Here is a 19693-nt window from a genome sequence, read left to right on the forward strand (position 1 = left end):
CCCATCACCACTCCACTGTGCACACTTCAGTATATCCAGGAGGTTGCTTGGTAAATGATTTACTTTCATGAGATTTCATTTCTGTTCTCATCCCATCTTTTTGCATGAAAGCTTGGCAAGTGGTAGACCCTCATTGAATACTGGATGAAATAATAAGGCTTTTAAAGTATTAAAAAGCATTGTTTATAGACTGCTTTCCTTGACGCTACACAATTTATGTATTAGAGAAATGTTTTACGCCTGTGTGTCTGTCTGCCAGCAGCTGTGAGGAGGAAGGACTTGTGTCCCGGCGCACCTGGCCGCACATGCAGCACTGTGCTGCCCTCGCGCGGTGCTCAGCCTGTCGCTTCCAGAAGAAACGGAATCTGGTTCCCACGGATGGGAGCTCCCAACTGTAGAGCAAAGCCAGAGAGAGCTGACAGAGTTCCTCTCTAGCCATCAAGGTTTTACTGGAAGAGATAAAGTGTAAATGTTCCCAAAGGAGTAGAGTTTTTTTTTTTCATTTTGTTTGGGGTCCTGAATGGAATGAAGTCCTGAGTCCTCTGAGGTGGGATGCTTTTCTGACCTGTATCTTCTAACTTGTGTTCTAAGTAGAGGTAGCTTATTCTTGACCTGTTTTGTAGGCAAACCAAAAACCACTCTGTATCTGAACATCAGTCTGGACTTCAAGAGTATAGGGAAAATAGGTGGAAATGCCTGTTATTCTGTAGAGTCAGTGAAGCCCAAGAGACTACAGCTGATGAGAACTAATCATTAGCTAAAGAGCATACCCATCAGTCAGAAGAGTCACCCATGGGGAATTATTTGACTGTCATACCTGCCTGTAGGCATCGATATGATGGATTAAAAAAAAAAAAAAAGGAATTCAAATAATTGAGATGTTGCTGAGTTCTGATCCTGAAGTTTTGCCAAAAGCAACATCTTTAGTTTTATCCTAGCTTTTCCTGTCTGTCTGTGTGTTCAAGTTTTAATCATATCTTAGATGAATCTGGTATAAAGTTATCATTTTAATCTGTGTCCTGTAGGCCAAGCATATCATACCATAGCATCGACAGTAAAACCTTCTGACAAAGTGGTGGCTGTTTGCATCGTCAGATATGATTTGTCTCCAAAGCACAACAGAGCCATCATTTTGTATGTTGGACCATTACTGCCTGTAAAATCACTCCACTTACTAAATTAACTCTACTTTGTTTTCCCCTAGTTTCCACTTTTACTTTAGCTGTTATGCCAAGTGTGCATATGTTGTGTCTGCGTGACTTCTCGTACTGGGTCAGGCAGGATGGTTATGTTCGTTGCCTGCTATGCATTGTTTAAGTGTATCTTGCTTCTTGGTCAGATTTTACTGGCCCTATTATGGCATCATCCTTGTGCAACCTGTCTCTTACTTCTAAAGAGTTCTTTACAGTTTACAAAGCAGTGTTCTGTTGTCAAGCCACTTTGGAGACCAGTCACTAGAATGTGATCTTTGTAACGTGATCGATGTCATTGAATGGTCTGTGGAGGGAGCTTTGAAACAGCCAGGAAGATGAATCCTCATGAAAGTAAAAAGATAGGTGTTCCTGGAAATCGAAAACCACTCATGATAAGGGGAGGAAGCAAGTCGGTTACAGCACAAAATGTGTCTTAAAGTACATCATCGATATGACTGAATGTCAGTGTTTTCTTGCTTCCATATAAATTAAATGTAACTTTAATTTTTTTAAATACAGGTTTCACTCTAAGTTTCTCTTCATTTGAGATAAGCTAAAATGTATGTTTGTCTTTATTTCAGAGCCAGGCCAAGTCTATTGCTGAACAAAAGAGATTCCCATTTGCTACTGATAATGACAGCACAAATGAAGAGTTAGGTGAGACTTGACTTGGGGACTTTTCTTGGGGCATTTGCCTAGAATTTATGATTAGATGCAGAGTGGGTAGGCAGGATGGTGAGGCAGAAAGGATACAGAGCCTGGCCCTGCCAGCATGAGCAGTTTGACCCTGGGTAGGTCATTTAGCCCTTGTGAGGATTTGGTATTTATTGTGTCATGAAAGGTCTGGATGGGATCAGTGTTTCTATGGAAATTAATAATTATGGTATGAGTTATAACTATTAGCATCCATTAAAAGATTATTTGTGTGCTGTCATCAAATATGAACGATATAGAAGTGAAAGCAGAAGAGAGCCACACCTCCTTTAGTCTTCTGTGTCATAACATCGCTAGGTTTGATTAGTTTTACTCATGGGGCCAGTCAGTTATTGTTGGTCCAAACTCATGGGTGTAGAAAATTGAGTTCATTCTGATCTGAAAATGGGTCATGCTGTTTGGCTTGTTCAAGGCATGTCTTAAAACAGCCTGGTTTCGCCAGTGTCTGATATGCTTTGGGTGTGTCTCCATCATTGCTCAATCAGCTTGCACTTGAACGAGTGGAAACAAATTGAATATAGGAATGAAGAGTGCAGTTGGACAGATTTCACAGAAGGGTGTGCTCCTGGTAGCCCAAAGCACCTAAAGAAATTTTTCTCTGTCTGATTTACACATAATTAGTTTTATCCTTTCTGCTGCCATATCCATTTTATATTAAGGTTGAGCACTATTTTGAAAATACTAATCACCTTATATTTATATTCTTTGAGTAAGCTTTGAGAATTAATTATCCTTTAAGGCATCAGATTTGGTCTCCTTCGTAATCCTTGGATTCTATTCAGTCTTCTATTCATTTATTAAATAATGAATTAAGGGCGTAATATGTACCAGGCCTGTCCTATGCTCTTAAGAGTAATCCTAGTACATCCTGGGATAGTATAGGCTCTAAGCTGGTTTAGGATCTTCTGCATATCAGTATTTATTTTTTTTTTCTTGGTAAAATGACCTCTGTAAGCATACATGTTACAAGGAGATGTGGAATTGCTGGTTAATAACAATTTCTGGGAGATTCCATTTATCCTAGTTTTCTCTTTATGTCTTTGAACTCCCACAACCAAATTTAGATCCTAGTAGAAATTTTTTGTACAAGATTTAGATTACTTTTCAATGCATATATATGTGCTAGTCATGTCCAACTCTTGCGACCCCATGAGCTATAGCCCGCCGGGCTTCTCTGTCCATGGAATTCTACAGACAAGAATACTGGAGTGGATTGCCATTTCCTTCTCCAGGGGATCTTTCCAGCCCTGGGATCAAACCTGTTTCTCTTTACGTCTCCTGCATTGGCAGGCAGATTCTTTATCACTGCTCTACCTGGGGGTTTTCTCAAGAAAAAAAAAAAATATATATATATACTTTTAGATGGAAAGATTTGAGAGCTGCATTTGATTTTATTTGAAAGGAGTTCAACACCTTGGCCATGAGTAACAATTTAAGCATGTTCCTAAGTGTAATATTTATCCCCTAAAGCTGTATTTGTTTTTATGGGTCACATTCATTTGTTCATTCAATAGATTATGAAAAGATAGAGAGGAAATTCTGAAATTTTTAGATCTGAAAGAATCTAAGAAAATTTTCTACAGGCTCGTTAAGCAAGACCCAGTGAGGACAATTTCCCCATGGTAACACAGCCAGTGAGTGACAGGGCCAGAGTCTGAGCCCAAACCCTGGCTTTCTAAAGCATCTTCCTGCATGCAAAAAAAATGGTTTTCTGTTTCAGTCCCTGTTCATCCAGTCATCAAGGTATTCAAACCGTTTTTCAGTCCAGCCCAGTGCACAGTAGTTTCAGAGCAGCCTTGATTTTTCTTAGGGTAGCATGTTGGTTAGGATGGTGGTCCTGGAGCCATGCAGCTTGCTCCCCTTGTCTCACTGCATGTTGTCGTTCAACAGTTTAAATGCTTCACTTCCTTGTCTGCCAATGAGGATGACAGTTGTACCCATCTCACTGCAATTAAGGAGCATTGAGTTACAATATATGTAAATGGTTAGGATTGTGCCTGGCACCTATTAAGAATATAGTGCATGTTAGTATTACTGTTATTGTTATTTTTACTTTTAATGCTCCTGATTCCCACCAAAGAGGCCTCTGGCTAGCCCGTTATCTGCTACAACTATCTGAATAGTATCCACTCCTGTTATTCTGAATATGAGTTTGACTTTAATTATCTTTTCAAAGAAATTAGGATGAAAGCAGACCTCTTTTCATGTTGAAGAATGCACCCCAGAGCTCTTGTATTATTATGATGCTCAGTGTTTTGAACTTTACTTTTCTGAGGTTAGTTATAAAATCTCTTTCTGCATTTAATGTATTTACTGCTTTTTACTGTCAGAGAATTTAAACTGAATGACATTAAAAGTTTCAGTTGCCCATCTTCTTGAACACTTATGTCCTTAAACTAGAGGGTCACAATAATGCTTTTTATTTTTTGCAAAGAAATAGATCAAATATTTAATTAAGGATATAATTTTTCAGAAATATTTGGGGCTTTAGGGAGTTAGGGCAAATATTGCAGATGGAAATATATTCTAGAATATTAAAATTTATTGGGTTTTTTCTTTTGGACAGGTAAAGTTTAGTCAAAATACTGTCATGTTTTAACAGGTTGTTCTGATTCTAACTTCAAAATACCACTGACATAAGCAGTTTGATTAAAATATTTTGAGTAATGTTTCGACTATATTTTGAATAGAAGAACTAGGGAAAAGACTGTAACTGCATATTGCAGTGGTGTGAATTATACCTACAGTTAAGCATTATATTAATACTTATATATTGCTATAGTAATTGGAACCTCTCTTTTTGTTCTTAGTAGATAATTGGCAGTATATTGAGCACCTGCATATATCAAGATACGTGATACTCTGGGTATTTCTTCTAATGTTCATAGTAAAGTCACATTGCCATGTTATATGGATATTATGCAGGCTTATTACTAGATCTTTTGAAATATAGATTGGAAATACCATAAAGATTATTTGGTATTTGAAAGTGAGTGATGGGCTTAGACGAAGATAATTGCTTTTTGCAGGCAGATGTTTTATAGATGGCTTTAATAATTTAAATCTAGATAGAGCTAGACTGACTAGCAAATACCAAATGGTAGGAGAATTCAATTACATCATATTAACTCTAAGTTTCTTTTAACTGCTTCTAGTCCTTGGAGCTGCCTTTTAAGATTTGGTAAAGAATTTAGTTGCCTATTTCAGTCTGAGATCCTTTATTCATTTCTTTAATGTTTCTGTGTTCTTTATCCTAGCTATTGCATATGTGTTGATTGGCAGTGGTCTCTATGATGAAGCAATAAGACATTTTTCAACAATGCTTCAGGTAATTTTTCTTCTTAATCATATAACTGCAAGTTTATAGTAATGACAAAAATATGGACTTATGTGTAACTAAAGTGCTGCAAAAAAACATAGATTTTAAGATTTTACAAGAAAGTAAAGGAAATCAGCCCTGACTGAGCCCCTTCTTGGTGGTGCAGGTCTCATAACGTGCTCTCATTTAATCTTTGCAGTGTTACTTTATTTTAAAGGACATCAGGCAATTTGCTTGAAGTCTCCCCACCATCAGCAGGCAGAGATGAAATTCAAATGCAAGTTTCAGAAAGACGAACATTAGCTTCAGTTCATTTTCCTCTCTACCTTGATATCTCTCGTGAGATACAGACACTGGAAATCTTGGAATTACGGATATTTACTCTCTGTGCAGGTGCTGATTTACATGGTTAGGTCCACTCATGGATTTGTTTCTCACCGTCTTTAAGACTCTTCAGCAGGAGCATTGGACCTCTGCTGACTGATGGCTGTGTTAAAGTCTGGTTCAGACCAAGTGCTTAAATACCTCAGTATAGTAAGAGCTGCATAGGAGACCTGTAAAATGCAGCCTGACATTATTGTCCGTATATCTTGGGTCATTATTTAACTGTGTTCTGGTAGATGCTTGGCTATTATCCATTATCTGTTCAGGACGGTCAAGTAAGGTTAGAAATACATGAGTTGTAATCTATCTCTGCTGCTCACTAGAAAGTTATTTAACCTCCTGGATTATGGACATAATAATAACTACCTCCAAAAATATTCTAGTTCAGTTTAATGAAATATCTTAAAGAGTACTTTACTAGATGCCTGGCATATATAGTACGTGCTGAGTTAATTTCAGCTACTCAAAGTACCATTCTGGCATATTCATCTGTGCTAATACAGTAAGAGTCAATAGATAGTTTACAGTTCAGCAGGCAGATTAAATTTTAAAACAAAAACATCATTTTTGAAGATTTTGTTCTTCTTTTCTCTTTTTAAATGTAGGATTAATTATTTTGGTAACTTTGTCTTCACTCTCAAATAATCAATAAGATGTTTTTATAGTTATTACATTAAAGTCCTTGCATCTAAGCGCCTGTGTGTTTGAGTGGTCGTATGGGATAATATTCCTCAGTGGAGTTTAGAGTACAATGGGTAGATTATAAAGTTTTAAAAATTGTCCTTTTGTTTAGCATTGTAGTATTTTAAAAGGTAAGAAAGCACTGGTTTGAAAGGGGGACTTTGATACATTTATAAGAGCACATATCAGTTAATTTATGATAGCCTCCAGAAGACAACAGCATGAGCTTGCAGATGTATTATCAGTTCATTCAACTTTTTGAAAAATATTATCTGTCTAGTTGAAGGCAATATAGCAATGTTAAATAAAATACTTTAAGTAATAAAAAATTTCTTAATTCTGCCACTCTAACATTATTTTTTTGTTTATGACCTTTTCAAAGTATGCATTTGTTTTTATATAATCTGAATATATATACTATTTTGTATTACTTTTTCACTTAATTTTCTCAATGTTTCTCTACAGTTATTATTTTAATGACTCTGTGTCTGGTGTCCATTTATTACTGTAAAACTTCTCTTGCAGTTGTGTTCAGAAAGAGATCAGAATTTTTCTCTTTGTGCTAAGAAAAGATGTTAGTATACTGAAGTTCGATATGGTATTTTCATCAAATCTACATTGGGTTGCTTTCAGCTGATAGATTTTTCTTTGAGAATGTGTGGAGTATAAATTGGACTGCTGATTCTGGTGATCCAAACTACTGATGGGGCAGGAATGGAAGTCAGGGGAGCAGCAGAAAGTTCAGATGCTCCAGGCCCATGGAAGACAGGCCTGGGTGGGTCATCGTTCATAGCACATCTTTACACAGAACTCAGTGCCCTTGGCTTTCCTGCTGGTGCTCTTCTTGGTGATGTCTCTCTTCCCTTTTGTTTTGGTTCTTCCCAGTCCTTTCTGCATCATAAGACATGTGGAAAATCATATTTTCATGACACTGGAATAATAAGTAGGAGCAAATTTAGAGGCATCCGGGTAGAGCTTGGTGAAAATCTGTCACATTTTCTTTATGTTATATGACTGTGATAAACATATAATACAAAGATTTGATAGTAAATGATAAAATTCTTTTTTAAATTTTAATGACTTGATCCTGATTTTCTGGATATAGTTTTTCTATATTAGGCCTTATGTTTGAAACTGATGCACATAGAGTTTTTCATTGATTTCTTCAAATTCTTGATAGCCAGTCTCATCAAGGAACTGTACAACCAGGTGGGAGTGAATGTCCAAAGAACAGTTATTGGTACTTCTCTAATTGACCAAAACTCTTTTTCTTATCATGAATCTGAATTTACATGTCAGTCTCTTTAATTGTATTTTTACAGTATGACCATTCTTTAAATCTAAGTGCTCTTCCTTTTCTTTCTTTGGCAAATATAGCAATACTTTGTCTTGCAGTAATGAAATTGGTTTTCAGCCCAGTCGTCCTTTTTATTTTTATTGCCCGGTATTCAGAAGAGTATTTCTTCAAGCATGGAGAGTTGCCTCCTTAGGACTCAACCCAGCATCACTCGAGGGTCATTTCTGTTAATACATTGTATCAACTATTAGATGTCCATCTGTTCCTTGCAGGACCTTCTACATGTGCAAAAACCCCGTATTTTTTTTGGCTGCGTCATGTTTTAGTTGCAGCTTGTGGGATCTAGTTCCCTGACCAGGGACTGAACCCAGGTCCCCAATGTTGGGAGCACAGAGTCTTAGCCACTGGACCACCAGGGAAGTCCCCCAAATTCTATATTTTTAACCCAGTACACAAACATACCTTAACAAATCTTCAGTGATAACTGTTCACAGACAAACTTTTCCAGTTTTTTTAGTTTGTTGTTGTTGTTGTTTAGTAGCCAAGTCTTGTCTGACTCTTTGCAAAACGATGGACTGTAGCCTGCCCACCTCCTCTGTCCATGGGATTTCCCAGGCAAGAATACTAGAGTGGGTTGCCATTTCCTTTTTAGCTCCTTAACTCTTGACAAAATGTTTCTCTTGGACAGCCTGCAAGCTCCAGTATGAAGCAACAGTGCACGGAATCAGATTCCATTCATAGAAAGCTGAAGACAAATGGGGCCATGGTGCTGGGATTTTATTGTATTTACCGTGTATATAAGATCATTTAATGTGAAAGTTGGATCTATGCACGAGGATGCTTATATTCCAGAATGACCTTTTGATGTAAAGCTTTTATACCTTCTCTGGCTTAGTTGCAGTATTAGAGAACGAACTTATGGGGTATTTCCATAATCTTTGTTGTTTCAAGTGTTCACTTTAATATTTATCCAAATATGGATTGTTTGGCACATTTCTAAAGGAAGACAATATTCCCTGAGCATCACAGTTTGCAACTGAACACAATTTCAAGATACATTAGATCTGTCCATCTTCGCTGGGAACTCTTGATTTTAAAAGTTTATCAGTCGGTATTGTCTCCATGTCCATGTCTTTGTGTCCTTCCTACATGTGTTGGGGCCCCATCATCATGTTCTTGAAAGCAAGAAACTCTCCTGATTTCTGTGCTGCTTCGATGCTCATGCAGGGCTGAGTGACCTAAGTGCTGTGATGATGTTCAATGAGGCAGTTGACCTTTGCTATTAGTTGTGTGACTTTGAACTCATCTGATTCTGATCTGATTATAATGGAACTGAATTCATGAAAGAACTTCATTTGTTTTTTAACATTAGCAGACAAATGTAAAACATTCCTCTGCTCATGATCTTGTAGCCTTACTTTATGTACATACGTATGTGCACCTGCCACTTACACAGAACTCAATCCTCCTTACATTGCTGTGCAGTGTTGTTTTTGACTTCTTTATCTTTGATCCAGTGACTTGCAGGTTTTAAGAAAAAGCCAACCTTGTGGTGGGAAAATGAATATTTGTAAATTTTAAAATCACTATGTAAATAATGTAATGAAGATGGTAAATTAGACCTTTATGGGTTTAAAAAAATTTATTTTTTTGAGATTTGAGACATCTAAGTGGACCTGACTCCAGTAAGCTAACTATTTTATTATACCATGATTTTGTATTTGCATAAAGTGAATAATATTGGACAATTGAAATATTAGTTTAATTCATTTAAAATTCTGAAAAGGTTATAAAGTGTAAATATCATTAGACTTGTGTATTCAAAAATACTTCACAATGATATGCTGAGCTCAATTTGTTTTTAGAAATAAACTTTTTTTATTCGAAAAAATAGTTCATTGTGACATTTCATAAAGAAAGAATTCTGTCTTATTGTTAACATCCAAAGCCCATGATAAAATAATAAAGTTTTATCAATCAAAAAAGGTAGTAAAATCTACCAATTAAATTTAGGAACCTGTTATACTAGACTGTATTGTGGTATGACAGCAGCCACAATAATTATATGATGCTTCCCAGGTGGCGCTAGTGGTTAAAGAACCCGCCTGCCAATGCATGAGGCATAAGAGATATGGGTTAGATCCCTGGGTTGGGAAGATACCCTGAGGAGGGCATGGCAACCCACTCCAGTACTCTTGCCTGGAGAATCCCCGTGGACAGAGGAGCCTGGAGGGCTGTGGTCCATGGGGTCGCAAAGAGTCAGACACAAACTGAAGCAACTTAGCACGCCATACACAATAATTATATATTCTTTTATGTTGTTGGAAGAGAATTCTAAAAGAAAAATATAGGTTGAATATTAGAGGAAACCTGAGTAATATGCATCTGTAAAGTATTTAGGTTTTCTCCATTCAATGTACAACAACATAGAGGATGTTTAGTTATTGTGGTTGTTATCATAGTTATAGTCTAGTATTACGGGTTCCAAATCAACTGCATACTCTCCCCTGAACCTGCCACATCCCCCTACCCACAACTGAGAAAGAATCTCTAGTTGTACCCTCGTGTCGCCCAGTTCAATGAATGGCAGCCCTCCATGGGGTTACAACATGCTTCACACATATGTATGTCGCTTACTTCATCACCAGCTCTGTCTGTATATCTCCTAAGTATCTCCTTCATCCATCTGCTGCTCCCAGCTCTATTCAAACCATGGCCAGCCACTTTGATCTGCCAGATGACAGATGGGGCCAACGTTTCCTGGCTTCTCTCCTCACACCCTCCACACACATGCACATGTGCACACCATACAAACATGTACTTTAAACACTTGTATACTTTGCTGTTGGTCTTAAGTTAGAGCTAAAAATCTTTAATATGGTTCCTACCTGCTTCTCCAACCTCAGCTTGGAGACGCTGTATTCCTTGCTTCCCTCAGAGTCTTTGCACCATCTGGACCAGTCATTCTGGGATTCCCCCACCCCCTAAGATCTCAGTCCAGGTACTTAAGTCTTTATACATTATATAAAGCACCATTTATCTCTCTCACACTTATTGAGAGTGTAACTTTACATTACATTTGTAGTTCTTCGGCTGTGCTCCAAGAAGGCAAGAATCTTTTGCCGTCTGTATTGGTTTTTCTTACCGTGGTATTTGTAGCACATGGGATGGGGTATGGCTCATAGCTGGCCCTGAGTAAATATTTGTTGAAAGAATGACTAACATCCACATGATATATAGTGAAACAGAGAAGAGGAACATACCTGTTTTCCAGGGGCATCTGTAAGGAGTTGGAGAAGAGGGAGTATTTGAGCTGAGACTTGGAGGATGGAAAGATTTTCCTGGGCATAGAGACAGTGGGTGGGTGTTTCAGGTAGATGAGAGCATTTGCAAATGCACCCAGCTTGGGAGCCTGTGTTGCATCTAGGGAACTATTAAGTAATGCCAATTTTTAGAGTACGAACTGGGAGTGGGGGAGTGAAAGGAGGTGAATGGTGATGCAGAAAAGTGATCAGTGATTTTTGCAAAGGCATTTAGATGTCACCTCACTGTGTTTCAAATTCTGAGGTGCTGCCCTCTAGTAGGCACTGAAATTAATTGGTGAGTCAAGACTAACATTTTTTAAATGAAATATACCTGATAAGGAAATATCAGATAACATTATGTACAGCAAGGCTTGATGAGACTTAGTGAAACTTCTTGTTTCTGATGTGTTTGTGTGTATATTTATGTATATATGTGTGAGTGTAGTGGGTTACAGTGTAAAATGTATTTCTTAAAGGAAGAATGTTTGAATTTTGCTGTTGTAGGTGTTGGGAAGCCAATGAATAGTTTCAGCCAGGGAAGTGTCATGATCAGTCTTAGTGTTAGTTAACTCTGAATATGGGCCTGGAGACTGGTGGGAAGAAACGGGAAGTGGTTGAGGCTGTTGCAGTAGCCACATGAGAAGAAGTGGCTGCTGGGTCAGGAGATGAAACTGCCAGGATTTCTTGAGTAGGTGTGTTGGCGGGGAAGATGAGGATGACTCCTAGAGTGGCTGGTGTGGCCACAGGGTATATGGAGATGTCAGTCAAAGAAGAATAACTATTTATTTTTCATTTTTTTCTATCGGAGGGTAATTGCTTCACGGTGTTGTATTGCCTTCTGCTGTACAGTATAAATCAGCCATGTGTGCGGTGCTGTGCTTGGTCATTCAGTCGTGTCCAACTCTCTGCGACCCCATGGACTGCAGCCCACCAGGCTCCTCTGTCCATGGGGATTCTCCAGGCAAGAATACTGGAGTGTGTTGCCATGTCCTCCTCCAGGGGATCTTCCCAACCCAGGGATCGAACCCACGGTTCCCGCATTGCACGAAGATTCTTTACCATCTGAGCCCCCAGGGAGGCCCAGGAATACTGGAGTGGGCAGCCTGTCCCTTCTCCAGCGGATCTTCCTGACCCAGGAATCGAACTGGGGCCTCCTGCATTGCAGGTGGATTCTTTACCAGCTGATCCACCAGGGAAACCCAAATCAGTCATAAATACACGTATGTCCCCTCCTTCTTGAGCCTCCCTCCCACTCCCGATCCCACCCCTGCAGGGCATCACAGAGCACCAAGCTGAGCTCCGTGTGCTATCTGTGCAGCAGCTTCCTGCTAGTTACCTGTTTTACACATGGTGGCATGCATATGTCAGTGCTACTCTCTTGATTCATCCCCCCTCTCCTTCCCCTGCTGTGTCCACAAGTACATCCTCTATGTCTGTGTCTCTATTCCTGCCCCACAGAAAGGTTCATCAGTACCATAACTCTTTAAGTGTACTTTTTTCTAATTTACCTCTTGTCATTTGTTATAAACATTTTCTCAGTTGAGGAGAAAAGCTTCTTGGATGGTGTGTTTTGAGACAAATCTGAAAGTGGAGTTTCCTTTCACGGGAGCCTGTCCTCAGCGGGAGTGAGCTGCATGGGATCATCAGCCGCGCCCCGCTCCCCAGCCTGGATGGGGAGCTGCTCTGTCACTCTGCTGTCTTCTGGCAGGTGCTGGTCCTAGGGAAACACGTGAAGACTGTCTCAGTTTGATTCCTCAGTGGGGAACTCTCTTTCCTGCTTCTCCTTACCCTGTGGCCCTGGATCACACTCCCAAACTACTTGCTCTGCCTTTCTTTCAGCCAGGAAGAATATTCAAACGTTGAAGTTTTATCTCCAGGTGACAGAATTATAGTGTGCCCTTTACCTTCTTTTTTTGTGCTTTTCTTCATTTTCTAAATTTTCTATAATTTATAATGAGTATTCTATTTATTTAAATACAATATTTTCAACTGATAGTAAAGTTTTCTATTACTTTCTGTAATATGTTTTACTTAACGTTTTTTTTCTGATTATAAATGTATGTGTGTGTTAAACAATTAGAAGGAATGCATCAGTGTATTAAGCAGAATAGGAAGATATCTAGTAATCCCACTTCCCAGAGAAAATTACTGTTAGTATTTTAGAGAGCATTTTTCTATGCACATCCTGACCCACATAATCATATACAAGCCTTATTTATAGGAGTTGACTACCATTCTTCTGTCGTTCTGTAGCTCGTACGTTTCTCCATTTATCGAATAGCATGGGCAGCCTTTCATGTCAGTTACACACATGTCATAAATCAGAGATCCAAAACTATGTGGGAGCCAGAGAAGCAAATTAAATGAGCAAAGTGAATTGGTGTAGTGTAGAGGCTCATGGTAAGCTGGTGAATACATATCCTCCTCCTAAATAGGTGGCCAGTACTTGGTGCTAGTTGGGTTGTTTGTTGTCATTTTCTCACATTCTCATGCCCAAATGTGAGTCTGCCATTGTTGGTTTTTTTATTTTCCAAGAGAAGCTAGAAATCTGTACTTGTTTACGTGACTTTTTTCAACTTTCCGTATACCGTGAGGCCCATCTGCTGGCTGGGTTGTAACCAGTGATGCCTTGTGTGTGTTAGTCACTCAGTCGTGTCCAACTCTTTGCGACCCCGTGGGATGTAGCTCACCAGCCTCCTCCATCCATGGGATTTTCCAGGCAAGAATACTGGAGTGGGTTGCCATTTCCTACTCCAGGGGATCTTCCTGACCCAGGGATTGAAACCGAGTCTCGTGCATTGCAGGCAAACTCTTTACTGTCTGATCTACCAGGGAAGCCCCAACCAATGATGCACCAACTTACTACTTAATGTGGTGTACCTGATTCTGTTTATGGTAGCCTTTTTTGGGGGGCGTTGTTTTTCCATGAATAGCATCTTATCCTTTGTTTTTTCCCATTTACTCATCATTTAAGTTGATGTGTCTTTTTCTGCAATACTGGCAGACACTCAGTTTCAGATTTGAAACTGATTATAGATTGGTCTGCAAGATATCATCTGATATAGTCCTGTTAAATTCCTCACTCAGGACCTGATAGCCAGAGGCCATGTACTCTTCTTTCTCAAATGTATAGGAGAGGGTTCAAAGAAGAGGGTAAGAGTGGCACAGGTTACATGCTGGCAAGTGGTGTTTCCCTCTGCAAGTGAGGCCGTGCATACCGCTGGCCGGCATCTGGGACTTGATGAAGGGGCAGCAGATGCTCTGTCCTTGGGCCCAAGAGGCGTTTTATCCAGTGCACACGGGAGCAGGCTGCAAGAAAGGTTTGGTTCTTATTCTGACCCATTAGAATAAAGGATTGTGTTATATTAATACCTGATAGGTTGTGGAGCCAACTCCTCTCTTGTTCCTCATTGGGCTGGCTCTGATGGCTTCTTTCCTTCTCAGATTATTTCATGACTATTGAAAACAGGTGAACTAGGAAGAGGCATCACCCAGTCCATTACTCCTGTCTCTGCTTCTCTGAGCATCCGTTTTCTCTCTGGCCTGTGACTGCTGGTATAGAGTTGTTGAGAGGATTACATTTTAAGTAAGATGACTGTGTGAAAGAGACTAGCACAAAGCTCAGTAATATTGGTTTTATTTTTTCAGTGTTTCAAAATGTAAAACTCTTATTCATGTCTCATTCAAATGAGCTTTAAAAATGTAGACCCTTTTGGTCGGGGACTGTGTATTGATTGACACGAGTGATGGTAGCATAACATAGAGCTGTCACTTGCAGCATTAACGTGCTTTAAGCAGAAACTGATTTGTTTTGTTTTGTTTATAGTTTTTGACGTGTTTCTGTTTTGGTCTGACTAGGAGGAGCCTGATCTGGTTAGTGCAATTTATGGCCGAGGGATAGCCTATGGAAAGAAGGGACTTCATGTGAGTATGGAATAGTCACGCTTGCCACAGTGTCTACATGACTGGACTCAGACCAGGGTTTCCATGGAGCCCCTCCCTGCTGTCTGAGCTCTGATGGGACAGCGGTGGTGGTATCCCAGTTCACAGCTGAGACAGTGGCCATAGGGGGCTTCCTTAAGGTCAACTGGCTGGAAAGTAGAGGGCTGGGAATTTCTGCCCAGGTCTTCTGAGGTCAGTTTCACCTAACTTTCTATTCTAAAAGGACAGCCTTTGCCAGCCTAAACTTTAGTTCATGATGAACTGAACATAAGCCAAGAAAAGCATGAGACCTTGACAGAATCCCTGAGAAATACTCATTGGTATAAGAGAGAGACTGGGTATCAACAGTTTACAGTACTTAGAATCTTTCAATTTTTAAAGGTCAAATAGAAGAACAGAAGTTTTTTTTTGTAAAATATTATAAAAAATAAATTATTTTAAATTTGTTATATATTATTCTTTCTTAGATATATCTTTGGAGCCTTATTCCACTTATTTCTCTGAGGAGTGCAGGAAGAAGGTTATAATAAGTATATTTTTGGGTCAAACAAAGGCCCTTTGGTGTAAAAATGAAGACTTTCCTGAGATTATATAGTAAATAATGAAGTGGTCTAGGTCAGATGTCCAAATTTTCAGTCTTGAACATTATACATGAACCTTTTTCTTTTATATTAAAAATATTCAAATGAAATTATGCTTTGAGGGAGAAATGTCACTTTGTATTTTTGTGAATTAAAAAGCAATTGTCCTAGTTGCCTGATGGCCTATTGTAGAAATCTTGTATAAGGTATACTTCTGAGACATGAGAAAGCAGACTGCACAGGAACACAGATTTGGAAATGACGAAGATGTTTAGGAAGGGAGCATCAGTAAATAGCCCTACTTAGGTTCAGGGCATCAGTAAATGATCAAAGTTACCCTAGAAAAGGTCAGAGATAAACCGCTTCTTCCTCATTCTCATCTCTTTTCATTTTATATCTTGATGTGAAATTTGCTTGTATCTTTAATGTACTTTTAATGTAAAAGTAACATCCTCATGTATTTTTGATATGCAAGTAATATGTAAACTTTAACGAGAACAGGCTTACCTAGGCTTCTCTAGAAGTAGGTATATAGGCCTAGAGGGGTTTTGACTGACACTAACTTGGCTCTCTGTTCCCACATTGCCACTAGTTAGCATCATTGTGCACACTGGTGTCCACATGCCCATCCCTTAAAATGGGCTGATGTACTGTTTAAATAGGTTAAATTGAGAAAACATCCTGCCATCTGTGGAATTTGTGCTAGGTAGCCAAGTCCAATGTGGGTAGGTAGACTTGAGCAAGTTAAATAATTACAGCTTATTTAACTTGGCAGATCTCTTACATAGAAGCTAAGTTCCTGTTTATTTCTAAATAAATAGTTATGTCATTACTAAATTATTAGTTTTTTCAGAAAGTCTGTTCAAGCTGGTTTTGAGTAACAGTGTATCTCATACTGAGCTAATGCCTTTTCAAGGACATTAAGAATGCTGAGCTTGCTCTGTTCGAACTGAGCCGAGTAATTACCTTGGAACCAGATCGTCCAGAGGTATTTGAGCAGCGAGCAGAAGTGAGTGTGGTTTTCTTTTTCCCTCTGTTGTTATTAGATTTTAAAAACTCTCAGATTTTTTTTTCCTTTTATTTTATTGCTGATAAATTTTAAGCCTCCCTTATACTTATTGTGTTTTCCTCCGTAGGTACATAATGCCTTTAAACAGTTGAAATTACTAGAAAACTATGGGCCGAGTGATACTCTTTCCTGATTTACCATGTTAAATCTTTGCTGATTTAACATGTAATAGTAACATTTAGTATTAAAAATAGAGTTATGATGTGTACCACCACTGTCCATGTTCACTGAAAAATATGACATACATGTTTACTGTGTATATGACATACTTTATTTGGCAAAACAGTATGACAGTATGGTCAAACGAGGTCTATAGCCTTTCGAAGCGTGTTTGTGTGTGTGCGCGCTCACTTGTATCTAATTCTTATGGATACACCTATCTACATAGAGATGTAGACTAGGGAAGGGTGACCATGGCCAGAACTTACGACTCAAGGTGGAGACAGTTCCAGGTAATATGTGTGACAGTGGACACCACAGGAGAGGGTGCTTGTTCAGAAGCAGAAAAACATGGTCTGCTGGATCCCCGGGACAGATTGGCAAGGGGACAGGCATTGGCGGTATCTGCAGAGGCCTCACTGAGGAGGTGATGCTGGAGCTGGGTAGGAACCATGTCCTGGGGAACAAAGTGGAGAAGGGTGTTCAGGTCAGAGAAAGGACTGTGTGCCAAGGCACCCCTTTTAATGTTTTTAAATGAAACATGTCCATTTTACCATTTTCATTAAACAATAGTAAACTATCCAAGTTTCATATTGTATTTATTTTATTGCACATTTAACCATATTAAGAGCTTTAGAATTTATGTTAATATTTTCAATCTGATTTAGGACTTAACTTTTAATTATCTGTTCTGGTGGGATTTCATAGTTGGACTAAAGGGACAAATGACTTTTCCTCCCTCTTTTGAGGGAGAAAGCTTAACAAGCAAAGGGAAGGCTAAATGTTTTAGTATTTTTAAAACTGCTTTTGTGATGCTTTTGTTCTCAAAATTATAGTGTGTTAAATTACAGTTCAGTTTCTTAAAATGAGTTTTTTTGTTTTATTGGGGATTTGGCTTTCTGAAAGAAATTCTTTCTCAAATAATGAAAGAATTCGTTATCTGTTGTCTCTTTTGGATTGCTACCCTAAGGGTTGAATGACTATACTCTGTTCACTGCTGCATGAGAGGCCTGTTGGTTTTTACGGTGAGGGTTGGGCAGCTCACTTGGTGACACTCTGCTCCAGGGAGTGGGTGCTGGGTTTTTCCCTTCTATCACACTGATGCTCTGCTGAAATGTTATGGTAAAGCATGAATTTAATTAAGTGCACTTAGAAGACTGATTTGGCAGCTTTGGAAAATTTTTTACATCTAATAAAAAGCTAATTGTATACCCAGAATGATATTGGTAATCAGAAAAATGATTTCCAATGATCTTAAAAATATATAGCAATATCCCCCTTATCTGGCATTATCAGGCAATAATATGATATAGTGATTTTTCCAGCTAAATTACAGTATACTGTTTGTTTATGTCAGAAATTGTTTTATGAGAAACTTTTCACTTTTATACTTTCTGAAATTGTCTATATTTAGTGAATGTAATTTAACCTTTTTTAGTTACTCTGGTCATTATTATGCGTATTGATTTTTGTGCTGGGGTGCAATAATTCAGTTATGTTAATACTAATATACTAGGTCGGGATTTTTTCCTTCCAAAATATAACCCTAGACCACTATGCTTCTTGAATTCTAAGGGCACATATTCCATTTCTTTCCTCTCTCTGAGCTGTCTCTCTTGCTACTGGTGGTGTGCCTGCCTCAATCTTCTCTCTTGCTGGTTTTTAAGTCCTGCAGAGGAGGAAACCAGTTAGTAAAACTTGATGGAAATGACCTGTTATAAGAACAAATTTAACTGTAATTTAAGAACATTTGTTCCAGATGAATTGCTTGAGCTTGATTGCATGAATACTGATACCCATTTTGGATTATCTTACGTCTTTTGGGTGAACTTTTGCATTCTGAGCTGTCTTCTGTGTTGTCATTGTTGCCTGAACACAGCTGATTGCTGGATCAAAAGAGTGTTCAGAACAGGCCTGCAGATGTTTTTTCACTGCCTTGCAGATCATAACTGATGAGTTGAGAGTTGTTCACATCAGAGGGCTTACACAACACCTGGAATCCCAGAAATTGCCATCCAGCACTTAATACCACAGATGGCATAGCTAGATACCATGGGGGACTCCAATCTGTGTTTATCAATTCCTCTATTTTAATGGTTTAGAGTTAACTTTCAGATTAATTTGACATGCCAAATTTTGTTCCGAAAGATAAATGATAGGTTAGGGGAAAATGGTCACACTTCAAGAAAAGCAACATCTATTATGACACAGAACATGAAATGGTGACAAGGCAATTGCCGTGGTCACAGTTCTTCAGCATCCCCTTGACTGGACAAGGTCGGCAGCCCCGCAGCTGTTGACTTTGAGTCTCACTGCACAGGACGTGGAGTCAAGGGTTCTAGGCTGCTGAGAGGGTCACACTGTAAGTGTGGGGTGGTGAAGCAGACTTGAAAAGTCAAAAGCATTGGCAGTTATAGGGGCAATCACTGGGACTTTTCTCCCCTAATTACATTTTTGGGTTTATAGATTCTGTCCCCTCTGGGGCGAATTAACGAAGCAGTGAATGATCTCACTAAAGCTATTCAGCTTCAGCCCTCAGCACGGCTGTACAGACATCGTGGGACCCTGTACTTCATATCAGAGGTGAATTACTTTTGCCTTGAAATGTGTCCTTTCATGGTGGTAAAAATTTCAGCTTTCCTTCTACGTCAGAAAGCTACTATTTGGTAGATTGGGGTTTGGGGCTGTAGATTAACAGTTTGTGATATAAGACAATTATGAAAGCATTTTCTGTAGCTGAAATTGAACCCAGTGGAGAAATATTAAGTACCAGAAACACATTTTCTTGCTTGAACTGTCAGCAGTAACTAATTCTGGGCTAGGGGAAAAAAAGGAAGAGTGGGAACAGAAGAAGAAAAATTGGGTGTACAGATTATACCTTAACTTTTCTCGGGAATGTCAGTGTAGAGAAGCAGGTGTGCATGTTATCAATGTGATCATTAAACTTAGGGGTACAATTTGAATTTCTTTGGGTATCACAGTCCGAGAATCATCACCTGAGCTAATGTGGCTTCCCAGACTGTAGCTTCTCAACCTAGCAAGATTACCT

At 38.9% G+C, this 19693-nt stretch overlaps 1 protein-coding gene across 7 annotated transcripts in view; it reads left to right on the forward strand.

The window, feature by feature from the left end:
- Positions 1 to 19693, forward strand: part of TTC13 (tetratricopeptide repeat domain 13) — a 75891-nt gene that overhangs the window by 17849 nt on the left and 38349 nt on the right. For 3 of the 7 annotated variants that reach the window (XM_070471105.1, XM_020905511.2, XM_070471103.1), the window contains exons 3-7: positions 1775 to 1850; positions 5165 to 5235; positions 14752 to 14817; positions 16333 to 16425; positions 19111 to 19227. In XM_070471105.1, coding sequence (XP_070327206.1) covers positions 1775 to 1850; positions 5165 to 5235; positions 14752 to 14817; positions 16333 to 16425; positions 19111 to 19227 — 423 coding nt within the window. The remainder of the gene's footprint in view (positions 1 to 1774; positions 1851 to 5164; positions 5236 to 14751; positions 14818 to 16332; positions 16426 to 19110; positions 19228 to 19693) is intronic. The other 4 variants (XM_070471104.1, XM_020905512.2, XM_070471106.1 and 1 more) reach the window with 2 other exon arrangements.

Source organism: Odocoileus virginianus, chromosome 7 (genome assembly GCF_023699985.2).
Source record: "Odocoileus virginianus isolate 20LAN1187 ecotype Illinois chromosome 7, Ovbor_1.2, whole genome shotgun sequence".
NCBI lineage: Eukaryota > Metazoa > Chordata > Mammalia > Artiodactyla > Cervidae > Odocoileus > Odocoileus virginianus.